The following is a 15,620-nucleotide window of genomic DNA, read 5'->3' as shown; positions in this document are numbered from 1 at the left end:
CGTATTTATCGGCAAAAAAATCTGAAAGTTGGATGTTATTAAGCAAGGAACTAGGTTGTGTACTGAATTATGTTGTGTAATGGAAATCTTGACAGCATTTTGGCAGAATTTTGGCATGATTTTCATCACTTAACCTATATAATCCAAAAATATGACCTGTAAATTGAGACAATACTAATCACCCCACACATCCATAAACATTCCACACATCTATAAACATTCCACAGCATAATCAACATTCCACCAAAAAGTCAAGCAATGTTCATATACTCCATAATAACATCAAACCCGAATGAGCAGTCCAAGTACTGTCTTAAACATCAAATTCATAAACTAATAAAACTTTTTCATTAACATTACAAACATTCACTATTGACCATCTAATCTAATTAAATCTTCATTGCATTCTATCTCTCTGTTGCATTCCACTCCCCCCAGCAGCTACCATTTCCTTTGTTCCCTTGCTTTCCTTTTGGCTTCCTCAGCTTGCAGTTGTGCATTAACTTTGGATTGCATGCTCAACTATGTGGTCATTGTAGAAGTTTGTGATCTGGTCGTTCTTTGAGAATTGCTTATATCAGGTTGACTTCCAGGCTTCTCATTTCTCTACGTAAACATGAGTAACTATTAATCAACTGTACAAATGGATAAGATCACTAAAATTTCAGAATATTTAAAACTTGAAAATTGAAAACCTGTGATGATTTTGCTATCTGTTTCACTGGAGGTCTTGTACATCTTCTCTTGTTGTGGCTTTCCTGATTGCATCTGCTACACTTGGGCAGCTCTTGATCTTTTTTTTCGCTGACCAGGTGGGACTTCATCAGTTTCCTTCTTCCTAAGAGTATGTAGTCTTCCTGTAAGTCTTTTGATTGGTGGAGGTTGTACAATACCAATTCTGTATTCTTCACTTATCTCTTGAAGTCCAAGTAATTGATGGATAATACCCTCATAAGCTGCCAAATATGTTTTTATGCTATAACACTCATGACAGTAACCCTTCAAGCTTTCTCTTTTACTAAAATGCATGTTGCTACATGCTTACAGGGTAATCCAATACCTTCCCATTGTCTACAACAATAGGTTTGATTTTTCAAATTGACCACATGCCTTCCTTTAGTATCAGTGACCTGAAACTCATATATCCCAACAGCTTGGACCACACATCCTCTTGATTGTGTTTGGATCAAATCCAAAATTTTCTTTATTCTTGGGGTAACACTCCCATTATATGTGCAACCCTCCTGATATCTCTTATGCATTACATCCATCAACTGCTTCCATATCTCATCAACTATGAGTAGGACAAGCTTGCTCCTAAAAGGTGAAATCCACCGATTAAAGTATTTAACCATATTTTTGGTGATATGATCATTCTTGCACTCAAAGTCAAATGCATACCTAGATCGCATCTCAGTTTTAACATTGTTCAACCAATCATGTGCATCCTTGTTAATTGATTTTATATCTAACATTGCCTTTTCAAACAAGAATGCAGTGGAAGCCCTAAATGCTGATCAAAAATATCTTCTAAGTATCACACTCGGAAACTTGCTTTTGAAATTTTGGTACATATGTCTACTGCTGCATCTATGAAAACAGCTTGAAAATATTTCATCGATGGCATCATGTAGTCCCTACACATTAGCAAATTAAAAAGGCTAAGTACATAAAAAAAAGTAGGTGTGTGTCCTATAGTTAAAGGTATATATGCATATAGAGTAGAAGATAACCCACCTTTTGTCTGTTCGACATAAATGTAATAGGAAATTTCTCTTCCGTAATGTGAAGACAACTATATAAGTGTGTTAAAAAGAAAAACCTACTTTCCTTGCATTCAACATCCACAATGCCATATGCCATAGGGAACATCCCTTTGTTGCCATTAATAGAGTTTGTAGCCAATAGTACCCCTCCACACATCCCTTTCAAGTGGCAACCATTAAGACTTATGAATGGTCTACAACCTTTCACAAAACCATTAATGCATGCTTTGAAAGTAATGAACAATCTTTTGAAGATAAGAGGGTCTGACATTATCACTCTCTGATGGAATTGCAACTTGAATAGGTTTCCAGGATTTCTTGATAGTAGCATTTCTCCATAATTAGGTAGTTTTGCTAATGGCTTATAATGGCTACCTTCATTGAAGTTAGTTGCATGCAGCTTGGCCCTGTACACTGTCATATAAGCGATCTTAACTTGAAAATTTTCCTTGAAATGCACGAATTGCATCGACGTCCATATCTGGGTCTACCTTTAATTGAGAAGAAAGGTGTCAGACTATCCAAGTAGAAGTAATATCCTTCTTTTGATTTCTCTTCACACAAGAATGTTCATCGCATAAAGACTTAATCTGGTATGTTATTCCTTCATTTGCTACAAGTGAAGCGTGGATCCTCCATATACACCCCTGTGCTGCACACAAAACATTCACTCTTGACTTCTCATTCTTGGTTTTCAATAGTTCAAAACCTTCTTGAATAGTATAGTCTTTAAGAACAACCCTGAAATGATTCACATCATCAAACTGAAATAACCTAGAGGGGGGGTGAATAGGTTATACTAGTGGAATTTAACTCTTTTCGATGTATAGATCACAAGTGTGATTGTAAGTTAAAAGCGATGCTGAATAAATAAAATAAGAACAACCACAACATAAGATATATAGTGGTTCGACTCAATTCGAGTCTAGTCCACTCCTTACAAGAATCCTCTTGTAAGGTATTCCACTAGTTCTCCCTTTCGGTACAGTAGGTAGGGAAGAAAAACTTTTACAATCTTTCTCACGGATAAGAGTATCCTTACAAATCCCCTTTATAGGCAGAGAGACACCTTTACAATCTCCTTTGCAGGTAGAGATGCACCTTACAATCTCCTTTAAGGTAGAGAGGCACCTTACACTCTTTTAAGGATAAGAGGATCCTTACAATCTCTTAAGGATGAGAGGGTCCTTACACAAGCCTAAGTACAGTCTAGACTTAATGTAAAATAGAAAATGGAGAAGTGGAATAAAAGAGAATTACCTCCGGTGTGGTGCAAATGAAATATGCAATGATGATAGAATGAATGCACCTTTTGAAGTCTTCTTTATGCTTGTAATGTAAATGCCAAGATGTAGATGAAGACTTGTAGATGGTCTTGAGTTCCTCTTGAATGTAAAATGAAGAACTTGAACTCAAAAGATGGTGTAGACCAATTCTCACTTCTAATGCTCAAATAATGCTTCTCTAAAGTTGGGATATATTGTTTATTAATGAGTAGTATTAGAGGTATTTATAAATGAGCTTAGTGAAGCATTTTAGGCAGGGAATCAAGCTCTAACGGATATATTCTGGGTCCACCGGTCGACCGCCATTGGTAGCCGGTCGACCGCCAAGAGCCGTTGAGGCAAAATATAGCCGTTGGGGCACTTCCAAGCAGTCACCGGTCGACCGGGACTTTCAGCCGGTCGACCTCCTATGGTCTCGGACAGTTCCGGTCGACCGGGGCTTTCAGCCGGTCGACCTCCAACATGATAGACTGTTTTGACAGAATGCTGTCATACTGACCAGTCGTCAGTATTTTGACCATAACTTTTCGGTCCGACCTTGGATTGACTTGAGATCAGTTGCGTTGGAATCACAACTCAATTTCCTACAACCTCTATGAAGGTTTTATCTCCTTATACTGAATTTAAGATTACCTAAAATACCCTTGAGTCAGGTTAATGTGGTTTTCACAGAATTTCACTAGAACACATTTTTCCTAATATGTTCCTCACCACTTAGAGACTTTTCATACTTGGTCAAGGTATGCTCTATGGTCATTCTAGTATGATGCAATGCACATGCATGAGGTGAGTGCATATATGTATGTGGAAATTACAAATTACATTAAAAGTGACTAATCTATCCTAGTGGTCTTCTTCTTCACTTGAACCTTCCACTCTTTGGCACTTTATCTTCTTTTCTTCTTGTTTGCAATTCCATTTCTTTAAGCTTCATGTCTTGACATCTTGAAGCTTAAATTCTTATGATATCTTCTTCAAGCATTGATGCCAACTTGTTGATACTCTTCATTTGATGACTTCAATCTTCATTTCATCGTTTCATTCACCAAATTCGATCTTTGATATGAAATCTCTACAAAACAATACTTAAAGGAAAATTGTGACATACCTTCATATGTTTGTTATCATCAAAACCAACTATAGGAGTGTGGGCATATCCCTAACACAAACAACATCCTTTTCTTTAGTTTCACATCCCCATGTGAAGCACCTCATCCTTACAAAATGGTGCATAGTAGTCATCATCACAATAGTCAGATAATGCTTCATTGTTATCTTGTTCTGCAACTCTCGACCATCTATTCCATCAACTGGACCATCAAACCTATCACCGTACTCCTCTTTATCATTCGTCTCACTCTCATAGTCAGATAGAGAGTTTCAATCAACATCACTTGCACTTGAAACATCAAGTATGACTTCATCGGTACTCTTACTAATTGTCTTATTGCCATAATTCATATCATCCCCAGCATCATCATTGGGAACAATACTATGTATGACTTTGCCAGTACTCTTACCAACTATCTTACTGCCATCATTCACATCGTTCCTATCATTCACATCATTCCCATCAACAATACTATTAGTTGCATTAATACTAACTAAATCAGTCATGTTGCTCTTATTGTTATGCCCACCACTAGATGAAGCCCGATAGGTACCACCACTCCTTCTTACTTGGTGGTTTATCCTATGGCCACCAGATGTCTGAATTTGCTGCACAACACCTCCAAAACCACATTGACTTTGCAGTATATCAGTTCCACTGCCATGCTAATTCTGCATCACATCATCACCAAAGCCACATTAACTTTGATGGACACGCCTATCAACAGTCTCCCGTTTGACTAGTCCACTAGGGAAACCATTTACTGTGTACAGGTTGCTTGGATTCTCATCCCAGTGAAGATCGTATAAGTAAAAATTTATGCAATCAGCATTCTGATGCAATCCAAACATGTCCAATACACTTGCATCCTCATTCACTTCCATTTGCTGGTTGGAAGGAAGTATGCACTTCACTTTAAATGTGACGGTATGTCCTACTGGTACATATTTGATAATTGTGTTATAAATATCAATCACCATGTCCCGATAATAGTACTCATCAGGATCAACTGGGGTAGGTGCAAACGTATTCAAGTCGTAATGATAATATATGATAACTCTAATTTCCATTGAATGATGAATGATGAATGATTCTGATGAAAAAAACACAAGATGTTAATAAACACAAATGTTTCAAAGGATTCAAGAATATCAATACATGAATCCCTAACTAGTTCAAACAATAGCCATCCATAAACCCATAGCTATCCAAAGTATTCAATCATTCTAACTAACCCAACATGCTTCGCACTAAACAGAAAATTCTAAGCTTCATCCAATTTTAATATAACTCATAAAAGGGAATTCCACATAGCTGGCTGTTTGGTCATACTACCATTCCATAACTGGTAAGAAAATAGTTATGCAGGATAACATGGGTTTCACTCAAATTTGAAAAAAAATTCAAAACTTATGAATGTTACAGAAATGGCTATGTAAATGCAATCCATTGATACAAGATCCATATGTAAATGCTTAATCCTTTGAGAAAGGTACAAAATCCATATGTAAATGCAATCCATTGGTACTTCCAGGTCAAATACATATATATAAATACATTCCTCGAAGGAGCAGTAATGAAAATGGCTCTGTTAAAACAAAAACCCTATTGCTTACAAACTAATTAAACAGAGCAACCTTGAGGCTTGAAGAAATCCCAGCTCACCTATCAAAATCAGTGTGGTGGGAGACCCCATGCTTTTCTGACATGAGTCAGCTTATGCCAAACTCTCCAAAATAAATTTCGATCTTGATGGTAGTAATTAGATGAGGATACTAGATTAACAATGAAGAGACTTGAGACTTGAGACTTGCAGTTCTCATAATTCACATGCACATAAAGGCCTTAATTTTTTTGTGCTTTTCTTTTGCTTGAATGCTTTTTCGTAATAAAGTTTTAACACTTGAAGTTCTACAGTCAAGAGGGTTTAAGTTGGCTACCGGGGATTCTTTATGCCTAGCACACTACATTATGCAACACTTATACCACCAACACCACCCACTCCACCCACCCCCGGGAAGAAGAAGAAGAAACTCTACATTAGGCAGTGGTGACATATTTTTAAATCTGAATCAGGGAAATGTGAACCATGTTTCATGTCTTTTGTCCCCATATCCATATTAACTCCCATGTCTGAGTCCATACAACCATTCCAAAGCATAAGAGTTATGAATTTCTTGGGATTTTAGAAAACAATTGCATTGAAAAAATCTGCCATACTAAGTCCATACAACCATTTCAAGGATTTAATTCGGTGAAAATCCTACAATACCTGACTTATGCAACTGAGAGTCAATCTTTTCTGCTTTGTATACTGCAACTGATTCTTTAAAGCCTATGTGTCCTATTACAGAGATTAATATGAGGATCAGATAAATTTAACAAGGGAAGCGTAATAAGAGGAAACAGAAATTTAAGGGAAACTTACTCTCCCAAAGCCCTAACTCTCCCAATCGATCTCATATTTCAGAATGATAAATAGCCAAAGCCCTAAGTCTTCAATGCGATTTTTGAAAAAGCAACTGAGAGATTTAGTCTCTCCCAAAGCCCTAACTCTCCCAAACCCCTAGCTCTCCCAAAGCCCTAATGCCCTCTATGATTTAATCTAACCTCAGACTTCGATCTTCAACGATGAACAAACTTCGATCTTCAATGAGATGAACAAACTTTGATCTTCAATGAGAAGAACAAGCTTTGATTTCCAAAGTCATTGATTTTAGAGTTCAGAACCATCGATTTCGCAAGTTGGAATGAAGAGTGGAGGTTTAGAGTATAAACCCTCCATCGTCTTCTCAAGGAAGAAAACGATAATAAGGTTGAGGGCAAATTCATCATCTCCAATAGACTAAGGGAATTTTGTGGCTTAATACAAATTTGTAATACACTTAACGGTTTCTCACTCACGGTCAAGGTACGGTTGATATAATCTATAACTTAGAAGAGAAGATTTTGTAATTTCAAACTTCTCAGGGGAGGGTTGTGTAATACCTGAAACATATAGGGGAGGGGAGTGTAATTTTCTCTTTATTTTATTTGACCAAAAACTAATAGCAGTAGATTTAATTAATTTTATATTAAGTAAATTGGGCCAATTTAATTGCCACGGGTAATTCAAAATTAAATTAAGTTTTTTGGGTTCTTGGTTCATTTGGATCAAGGTATATATGTCAACCAAAAGCAAGAAGGCCTTTTCCTATTGAACATCAAGGGGTGGAGTGGATTGGAAAGGGTTTTTTTTTAGTTCTAAAAGTTATGTATAGGGAAAAAGTGTTGCATGGTAGTCATTTTTGTTCCTATTTATTTAGCTTCCAAGGAAGTGAGAATTTGAAGAAGAAGAGAGCTAAGGGGAGAGAAAATCAAGTGTTTTGGGTGAAGATTTGAGTGCTGAAATGAAGAACAAGGATCAAGAAGCAAGGAGGGTGAAGGGTTAAAGCTTGAAGTGGAGGATTGGTTCTTCGAAAGGAAACCTTTTCTGAAGGTGAATCAGTCAAGCATCAAATCTTAGTGCTTGCGGATATATGTGAAGAAAAATTCCTATAATGTTATTATACTTGGTAATTGTCATGACATGAATTGGAATCAAAAGAGAGGACTATGAAAAGTGGATTGCATAGACTTGTTTCTTATTGAAGAGTTTCTCAACCTAGAGATAGGAGAGCACTAGACTAGATTGCGAGGGAGACTTTAACAAATTTTGGGTATAAAGCACTAATTCTAAAACAGCCAATCCGATCAAGAAATATATTCATATTCAGTTTGTAATGACCCTGAGAAACTAATGTTTTATTTATAGATATGTATAAAGCAAAAAATAGTTATAAAATTATAAAGTACACTATGCATGTAAAGGAATAGAAGCAAACCAAGTGAAACAAAACTAGTATAGAAACAAAGCAAGTGAAGCTATGTCTATAATAAGCCAAAAGGCAAAGCAAGAAACTAATCTCCTTAAATAAGCAAGAAACCAGTAGGGTGATCATACCATAATTATACGTAGAGGATATCGTTTAATTGCTAATTTTAATTGAATCTACATGATTAATTTGACTACATATTGTGATTTTTTATAATTTGTAGGGTTTCAAGGGATGTGCACGTATTTGATGTTATATGGATGGAGATGATTCAATCTCGAAGCAAGGGCAAAGGAGCAAGAGGAAATCGTTACACTAAGAAAATAAAGAGCATTACACTCTGGAAGAAGATTTGTGCAGAAAGAAAGAAAGAAAGAAAGAATACGAGTGGTGGCAGCCATCTCTTTTTCCTAATCTCCCTCTCCTAAAAAAAATGAGAATCTCTCATTTTTTTTTTCTTCCACGTAATAATCTCTCTTTTATAATTTTCTCTCCCATCTCACATGTTTCCCTCTCTCCCCTAGAACCTCTCTTTTCTTGCATTCTCTTTTTCTTTCTTAATTCTTCTCTTAGAATCTCTCACAAACTCTCCACAATTTTTTCTCTCCCATCTTTCCTAAAAAATCTTTATCTCTTTCCTAAAAGACTCCCCACGTCTCTTTTATTGGAGAGGACTCTCACTCACGTCTCTCTCTCTCTCTCTCTCTCTCCCCTTTATGTCCTTATTTAAGGAGTGCTTCTCCATCATTTTTTGGGGGATTCTTCTCCTTATTATGGATGGTTTGTCCTGGACAAGATTATATAGAGATCGTCGCCATCACACTAGTGGTCCATCATCATTGCAACTGTTGCACCTATTCGGTACTGCATCCTTCACCTGCATTTTGTGTCTCTAAGGAAGATCGTCATTGTTGCTATCCCCAGTTAATTAGCCCCATGGCTAACTATCTTCTATTTTTGGTGTAGATGAAGCAGTGATTACTGATAATTAACTTTGGTTCTTAAGTGCACTTGATTGCTTAATGTTTAGACTATTCTTTATGAATTTTAATTGTTGAATTTAGTTTAGAGGATTTGCTTATATGATTCAGCTTCTTTATTTAAGCAATGACTTTATTGTGATTGTGATTGTATTGATGATAGTCTATATCTGACTAAACTAAGCATGCTAAGCATTTGATAGTGATCAACAAGATAGGCTATAACTAAAATGAATTGCAATTATCATTATGTGGTATCATTAGACTTGTAACTGTAATGAACCAAAATGTGCACCAGTAGTTAATTAATAAGGATCAAAGTGGATTTGAAACTTGTTGTAATAATGGGTTTTAGGAAAAGTGTCAGTGACCAAACGGACCCTAAGGGGTCTAATGGTCTTTAAAATTTTCTACAACCTTCTCTCCATTGTTATAAATAAAGAGGGTTGATGTCATATTAGACAAAAGTCATTACTCCATTTAATATGGTATTAGAGCCTTAGGATCTGAAACCCTAAGGGTTCTCCCTCTTCTCCATCTCTTTGCCTCTTTCTTATTTATCTCTCTCTCTCCCAGCGCCTCCCTCCATCTCTCTTCATCTGCTTTTCTCTTATGGTGGGAGCTTTTTAAACTACCAAGAGGGTTTCTAGCCTCCATCCATCCTTCCTCTGGGCTCTCCGACTCTCTTCTACAATGATCTAAGAGACCCATAACCTTTTTTTCATCACTTTTTTAAGGTTTTCTCCCTGAGAACATTTTTTTATTATCGGGATGCTTTTTTCTCGCCCAATGCTTCAATCATCTTGATGTTTGTTGTGTGGTGCCTCTTATCCTTGTGGTGGTATGTACCAGTCATTTTCTCGTTTGAGGTATCTGTTCTAGAGCTATCCTCAAAATTATTTTCTCACGGTTTTACCCTTTATCGATTTTTAGGTTTTCTAGCTTTTCTGGTTATTTTGGCGTTTTTTCTATCTTCGGCTAGTGTTTCTTCTATTTACAGAGCCCCCTTGAGTAGCAACCATGTCTACCATCTCATCTGCTTCTACTAGCGGAGACACCATGGCTCTTCCTACCTTTCTTCTTTGTGCTATCAAGCTTGATGGCACAAACTACCTTATGTGGTCATGCTCAGTCTGCATCTCCATTAAGTCCCATGGCTATTACGAATACCTCACTGGAACCACGAAGAGTCTCACCACCGGTTCTAAGATTAATAAGCAGGAGTGTGCCAACTCTTTAGTTATGGCCTTCCTTGTCAACTCCATGTTGCCATAGCTTTCGCGTGGCTATCTCCACCTTCACTCCACTGCGAAGACCTAGAAGTCTGTCCAGGATATCTATTCCCAATCAGGAAATGGTGCTCAGGTCTTTGAGCTTCACCAGAAGGTTCATGATCTGAGGCAGAGAGAGGCTCACTCTGTCATAGTACGACTATGAGTTGTGATCACTATGGACTGAGTTGGATTTCTATGAGGTTTATACTCCTTCCACAGCTAAAGATATCACCAAGTTTCATAAGCGAGAGGACAAAATCAGGGTCTATAACTTTCTAGTAGGTTTGAATATGGAGTTTGATTAGTTGCAGTCCTAGGTTTTGAGTCGGGACGGATCAAGCTTATTTTGTGATCCAACTTGAGGACATTTAACATACTACTATGCTTCCACAACAAGCTATCACTCCTATTGAGAGATCTGCACTTATTTCTAGCACTCAGTCCCTTAGTGCAATCCTACAGTCTAGTGGCTCCTCTACTAGGACTCTAGTGAAGTTCAATTACTATGGAAAGGAGCATCACACTAAGGAGCACTGCTGGAAGCTTCATGGTCGTCCTGCTAATACATCTGAAAAAGGGTGAGGGAAGGGTAGTGTTGGTACTTTTGGGTAAGCCAACCATATTGAGAGCCTTGACTCTGACTTTGCTCTTAGCTCCTCAGTAGCCTCGCTATCGTTTGATGAGTTAACTGCTCTGGCACCTCTTGACATGTCCAAACTCTCCTGCACCTGCCATTAAGAGCTCTACTTATTCTACCCCTTTTGGGTCAGGTATCTCCTTTTGTGGCCATATTATGTCTATCCCTTTTATCCCTTGGACTATAGACTCTGGGGCTTCTGATCATATGACAGGCCGCTTGTCTCTTTTTTCACAATACACTACTTGTCCTGGTAATGGTAAGGTCAAATTGGCTAATGGAACTAATTCCACTATTCTAGGGAAGTTGTTTGTTGGTTGTACCCCCTCTTTATCCATTTCTGCTTTATTGCATGTTCCTTCTTTTCCCACTAACCTTTTGTCCATTAGTAGTCATACTTTCAGTCTTAATTGTAAAGTCACATTTTTTTCGTCTCATTGTGTTTTTCAGGATCTAATGATAGGGGTAACGATTGGCTCTGGTAGGATACGTAGTGGTTTATATATGCTTGATGATGACTCGGCGTTGGTCTCTGGTCAGGCTTTTCAGACATCTTCTACATCACCCCCATCTCTGAGTTATTGCAGTGGCATCATCAGTTGGGACATCCCCCTTTGGGAACTTTAGCTAGAGTTTTTCCTTCCTTAAAAAATTGTAATTCGAGTCAATTTTTTTGTGAGGCATGTGTTTTGGCCGAACAAACTCGAAGCACTTATTCTGTTTCTGGAAATAAAAGTGTCACTCCTTTTCACTGATACATTTTGATATTTGGGGTCCATCCCGCTATGTGTTTATCAATGGTTATCGATGGTTTTTCTCTTTTATTATAATTTTAAGAGTACTTGGGTTTATATGATGCGAACCAAAGGTGAGACCTTCTATTGCTTTCAGCAGTTTCACCATCTGGTTCAGACTCAGTTCAATGTTACCATTAAGATCCTTCGAAGCATTAATGGCCGGGAATATTTTTAAGGGTCCTTTCAAGCTTACCTTTTTTATCATGGGATGATTCATCAGACTAGTTGTGTGGATACTCTGGCTCAAAATGGGGTTACTGAGCAAAAGAATCATCACCTTTGTAAGGTAGCACACTCTCTTATGTTTGAGATGCATGTTCCTCCCTAGTACTGGAGTGACGTAATTCTCACTGATGCCTTTCTTATCAACCGAATGTCTTCTCAAGTCCATAGCTTCCGCTCACCTCTAGATCTTCTCCAAGGTTCCATAGCTTTTTCTGTTCCTCCTAAGGTATTCGGTAGTGTTTGCTATGCTCGTGATCATCATCCTCATAGAAAGTTTGATCGTCATGGTCTCCAATGTATCTTTTTGGGTTATGCTCCTACTCAGAAAGGCCATCGGTATTTTCATCCTCTTACTTGACATTGGGTTGTGACTATGGATATTTTCTTTCATGAATCTGCGTCAACTACACTACGACACCTCTTTAGGGGGAGTTTCCTTCCATTGTGGAAGATGTTTTGCCATCTCTTAAAATTGCTATCCCTGCTAGTATCCTATTTCAGGGGGAGAGTGACACTCCTACTTCTCCTACTATACCTCGGACAGAGATATGTGCGAATAGTCGTACAAAGCAGACTCAAACCACTACACATCTAGCATCTACCCTACCATGCCAGTTGTCTCTTTTTGATCCTGATCTTATCTCCTTGGATCCTAGTAATTCTCCTTCTCCTTCTGTTGATCAGTATCTTGAGTTGCCTATTACTATTCGTAAAGACATTAGGACTTATACTTTATATCCTATTACTAAAACTGTTTCTTATGAATCACTCTCTCCTTCCTACTATAGTTTTGCGTCTTCTCTTTCCTCTGTGTCCATTCCTCATACCTAGCAAGAAGTGAGTGTAGACTCACAATGGCAGGCAACTATGGTTAAAGAGATGCAGGCTTTGAAGAAGAATGACACATGGGATCTAGTGTGTCTTCCCTCATAAAAGAAGACAGTTGGGTGCAAATGGGTCTTCACAGTAAAACAGAAGGTTGATGGTATAGTGGATCGGTACAAGGCTAGACTTATTAGCAAAGGCTTCACACAAACTTATGGGATTAACTACCAAGAGACTTTTGCTCTAGTTGCTAAAATGAACACAATTCGTGTTATTTTAGCATGTGCCGCTAACTTAGATTGAAATTTCTAACAGTTAGATATAAAGAATGTCTTCCTTTATAGGGAACTTAAGGAGGAAGTATATATGGACATTCCTTCTGGGTTCACTTGCTCCAAAATCTGAGGGAAGGTATGCAAGCTGAAGCGTGTTTTGTATGGACTGTAGCAATCCCCTCGTGTTTGATTAGGACGTTTCCATAAGGCTATGGTTGTTATAGGTTACTCTCAAAGCAATGCCGATCACACTCTATTTATCAAGAGATTTGGTGAGAAGATTGCTATCATAATAGTCTACGTAGATGATACTATTATTACTGGCGATGATCTGAAAGAAATTTCTCACCTCGAGAGATACTTGAGTGAGGAATTTGAGATCAAAGACCTAGAACAACTTCGTTACTTCCTCGGCATTGAAGTTGCCAAGTCTTCTCATGAAATTTACTTGTCTCACCAGAAGTATGTGATTGAACTTCTTTCTGAGATAGACATATTGGGGTGTAAGTCGATAGACACTCTTATTGAAGCTAATGGTCACCTGAGTAGCAAGGAAGGTGATCCGATAGATAAGGGGAGATGTCAGAGATTAGTGAGGTTGTTGATCTATCTCTCTCATACACGCTTTGACATAGCATTTTTCATCAGCTTGGTTAGTCAATACATGCATGATCCCTACTCGATTCACATGAAAGTTGTGTTGCATATTCTCCGATACTTAAAATTTACCCCAGGATGTGGCATCATTTTTTCTTCTCATGATCGCCTTAGGGTGGAGGCTTTCACAGATGCGGATTGGGTAGGTTCCCCTGATGATCGTAGGTCTACTACTAGTTATTGTACCTTTGTTGGTGATAACATTGTTACATGGTATAGCAAGAAGCAAGCCGTGGTTGCCCATTCAAGTGTTAAAGCAAAGTTTCGTGCTATGGTATATGGCATTTGTGAGCTCCTATGGCTTCATGTTCTTCTCACTGATTTGGTTGTTCCTGCTACCCTTCCTATGAAGCTCTTTTGTGACAGCAAATCTGCCATTATCATTGCTCACAACCATATCCAACATGATCGAACCAAGCATATGGAGATCGATCAACACTTTATCAAAGAGAAGTTCGATATGGACCTTATCACTGTGCCTTTTGTTCTCAATAATGAACAAGTGGTTGATGTATTTACTAAAGGTCTTAGTAGTAAGATGTTTCATCCTATTATCTGCAAGTTGGACATATGTGATATCTATGCACCAACTTGAGGGGAAGTGTTGTAATAATGGGTTTTATGAGTTTTCGGAAAAATGTCAGTTACCAAACGGACCCTAAGGGGTTTAATAGTCTTTGTAATTTTCTAGAACCTTCTCTCCATTGTTATAAATAAAGAGGGCTGGTATGTCTTCACCTAAGAGAAGATTCAGCTTTTGAAATACAAAATTCCTCTAGGGAATTGTGAAGTTTTCTTTTGTTTAAAAAAAAAAAAATCTTTGCAAAAAACACAAGAAAATATGAAAGTATAATAAGACAAAAAATGAATGATTACACGATGATTTCCTATGTGTCTCTCTCTCTCCTAAAATTCAAAATTTTTTGAACTTTTTTCTTCCTTTTTTTTCTTTTCTTCTCTTGGTTACCAAACATAGATACTCTTTTTTATTTTCTCACCATTTCATTTCTTTTCTTCTCTTTTCTTTTCTTTTCTTCTCTTGGCTACCAAACATAGCCTTATAGAACAAGAGAGCTAAGGGGAAAAAATCAAGGGATTTCAATGAGGATTTGAGTGCTGAAATTAAGAACTAAAGATCAGGAGGCAAGGAGGGTGAAGGGCTGAAGCTTGAAGTGGAGGATTGGTTCTTCAGAAGGGAACCTTATCTCGGGGCAATTTGGTCAAGCATCAAATCTTGGTGCTTGCGGACAATATTGTGAATTGAAATTTGGTTACCACCCTTATTATTTTATGACATGTTTCATTTAGATTCATGGAATGTCATAGTAACTATGATGGAGTATTGTTTTATTTAAATGCATGAAATGTGGAATATGATCATAATGGAATTAAGTATGCCTAATGGTTTTGAAGTAGCAAGAATTTTCTGATGGAATTATGCATAACAATATAAAATATGTCAAGGAAAAATGCTATGATGTTATTACACTTGATAATTGTCAAATGAATTGGATTTTTTTTTTGTTAGGAAAATGAATTGGAATAGAATTAATGGAAAGAGAGGACAATGAAAGGAATGAATTAATGTAAACTAGACCTGTGATTGCCACATCTTTTCAATAGGGGGATATGTATTGAATAAGGCACATAGAAAATTCCTTGCTTGACCTGCGAGAATGCTCGGCTCGCCACTAGATGCCCCCGGTGCTTTAGTGATCGATATGAATAGATGTTACCTTGCTTGTTGCTGAGAATGCCCAACGATGCTGGCTAGAGGGTTCAATGCTTTGGTGATCAGGACAATGATGATGATCATGTTGATGTATTTTCCGCACCTGCCAGTGTGATGTTGGCTAGAGGGTTCAATTCATGAAGAATGGTAACTTCGTGGATTGTCATTGTTAAATGCTTGCTGCAGGATGCAAGGAGATGA

At 37.7% G+C, this 15,620-nt stretch overlaps 1 protein-coding gene across 1 annotated transcript; it reads left to right on the top strand.

Moving 5' to 3' along the window:
• Window positions 1–13,241: 13,241 nt before the first annotated feature.
• Window positions 13,242–15,620, top strand: LOC122071345 (uncharacterized mitochondrial protein AtMg00810-like). Its single transcript, XM_042635682.1, has 2 exons — window positions 13,242–13,961; window positions 15,606–15,620. Exons 1-2 carry the CDS (start codon window positions 13,242–13,244, stop codon window positions 15,618–15,620), a joined length of 735 nt encoding a protein of 244 aa, XP_042491616.1.

This window comes from Macadamia integrifolia, unplaced genomic scaffold (assembly GCF_013358625.1).
Source record: "Macadamia integrifolia cultivar HAES 741 unplaced genomic scaffold, SCU_Mint_v3 scaffold_211A, whole genome shotgun sequence".
NCBI classification, from domain to species: Eukaryota; Viridiplantae; Streptophyta; class Magnoliopsida; order Proteales; family Proteaceae; genus Macadamia; species Macadamia integrifolia.
The sequence above is the reverse complement of the archived record's forward strand: the minus strand, read 5'-3'. Positions and strand labels throughout refer to the sequence as shown.